At 35.6% G+C, this 1,568-nt stretch overlaps 1 protein-coding gene across 1 annotated transcript in view; it reads left to right on the top strand.

The window, feature by feature from the left end:
- The window catches only part of LOC119592926 (2-oxoisovalerate dehydrogenase subunit beta, mitochondrial-like), a gene marked incomplete at its 5' end in the record, with an annotated part of 5,503 nt that overhangs the window by 2,693 nt on the left and 1,242 nt on the right, over positions 1-1,568 (top strand). Inside the window, 2 exon segments of the mRNA XM_037941817.1 lie at positions 618-763; positions 1,008-1,094. Coding sequence (XP_037797745.1) covers positions 618-763; positions 1,008-1,094 — 233 coding nt within the window.

Genomic DNA, 1,568 nt, shown 5'->3' with positions numbered 1-1,568 from the left:
AAAATTAGGATGCAGTCAAATAAGACTCCTAATGTATAATAATGAAAAAAGAGTGTTCATGATAATTTTCATATTTTAACTCAGTGATGATTATGGCACCTCTATATACCATGTCAATATTGAGTCTAAATTTTGGATGGCATATATACTTGCCCTGAGAATGGAGGCTGCTGTCTGTTCTGCATGCTATACAAGCTTGGAATTTCATTGTCTTGTTGCCACTTTGTCTTTAGCCGCAGCATTCCAAAATTGGTCTAAACTTTCATTTTTCAATGCTTTATTCCAATAAAATGGAATATTTTTTTGATAAAGCCAAGCAAGGACTAAGGACTGACACTTGTTAATGTGCACCACTATGCGCCAGGGAGGTTGTCCAATTTGTAGTAGTAGGCAAGAAATTTCATTCTCGGGATTGGAACATGACATGACGAGATGCCATTTATCGTCTGTGATTATTTGCCATTATTTCCCAGTCATTAAACCAGTCATTAAACAAACTGTTGGGAAAGATTATATTCTAAAATTTGCATAAGCGATTTTTTCCACCTGTTGGAAATTTCTTGGCTTTATGATGAATATACTGATTAACAAAACATATTTTGATATCTCTTCAACAGGCGATGACATAACTCTCTTGGGATGGGGTACCCAAGTGCATGTCCTCAGAGAGGTTGCACAGATTGCTCGACAGCAGCTCAACGTGTCCTGCGAAGTGATAGACCTTGTCACCATCCTTCCCTGGGATCGCCAGACAGTTTTCAATGTAAGTGAAGCCAGACTTTGCACATTCTGTTAACTTTTATTTGAATTTAGTTCCTGAATGAACTTAAAAGAAGACAGTAATATATTTTTTTGATACTTTATCTTCATTTGTAGGCTTTTAATAAATTATCCTTTAAATACTGATTTTCCAATAGTTTTTGTAATACTACAGATTTTATATTGATTAATTTTTTGTTTTAAGATTATTATACTATAGAAGACATTAAAACATGCAAACATTTCAGTCTGTGAAGAAAACAGGCCGGTTGATTATTGCGCACGAAGCTCCAATAACTAATGGCTTTGGGGCAGAAATAGCAGCAGCAGTACAGGTGAGACAGTTTTATAGTTTACAATAAGTTTAGATAGCATTGTACTTCCCTTCATAATTTCCATTTGTTTCAGTTTCTCACATTTAGGCCTATTTACTGAAATTTATTGCTGATATGCCATCATGAATGAAATTTTCACTTGAAAGAGCAAGCAGTTCATAGCTGGGTTATATCACTTGAGAATATACTTGTGGTGTTCCCTGCCAAAGTGAGGCAAGCAATATGATTAATTTTGATATATCATTTGCTATGCACCAGCCTACTCTTCCAGGCAAGATTTTAACTAGAAATAGGTAGTGGCATTAAGATTGGATAAAGAGAGACTACAGGAGAACCTGTTGCCAGGGGTATGCAAGTTGAAAGCAGAAGTTTATGAAACCAGTCAGCTTGCTATCTCAGTCAGCTGTTCATCTTACACTGATCTGCTACTTTTTTCTCTTCTTCCTTTTTTGTGATTACATTTTGTTTCCTTGC

Source organism: Penaeus monodon, chromosome 31 (assembly GCF_015228065.2).
Source record: "Penaeus monodon isolate SGIC_2016 chromosome 31, NSTDA_Pmon_1, whole genome shotgun sequence".
Classification (NCBI taxonomy): Eukaryota; Metazoa; Arthropoda; class Malacostraca; order Decapoda; family Penaeidae; genus Penaeus; species Penaeus monodon.
This window is presented reverse-complemented; position numbering and strand designations above follow the sequence as displayed.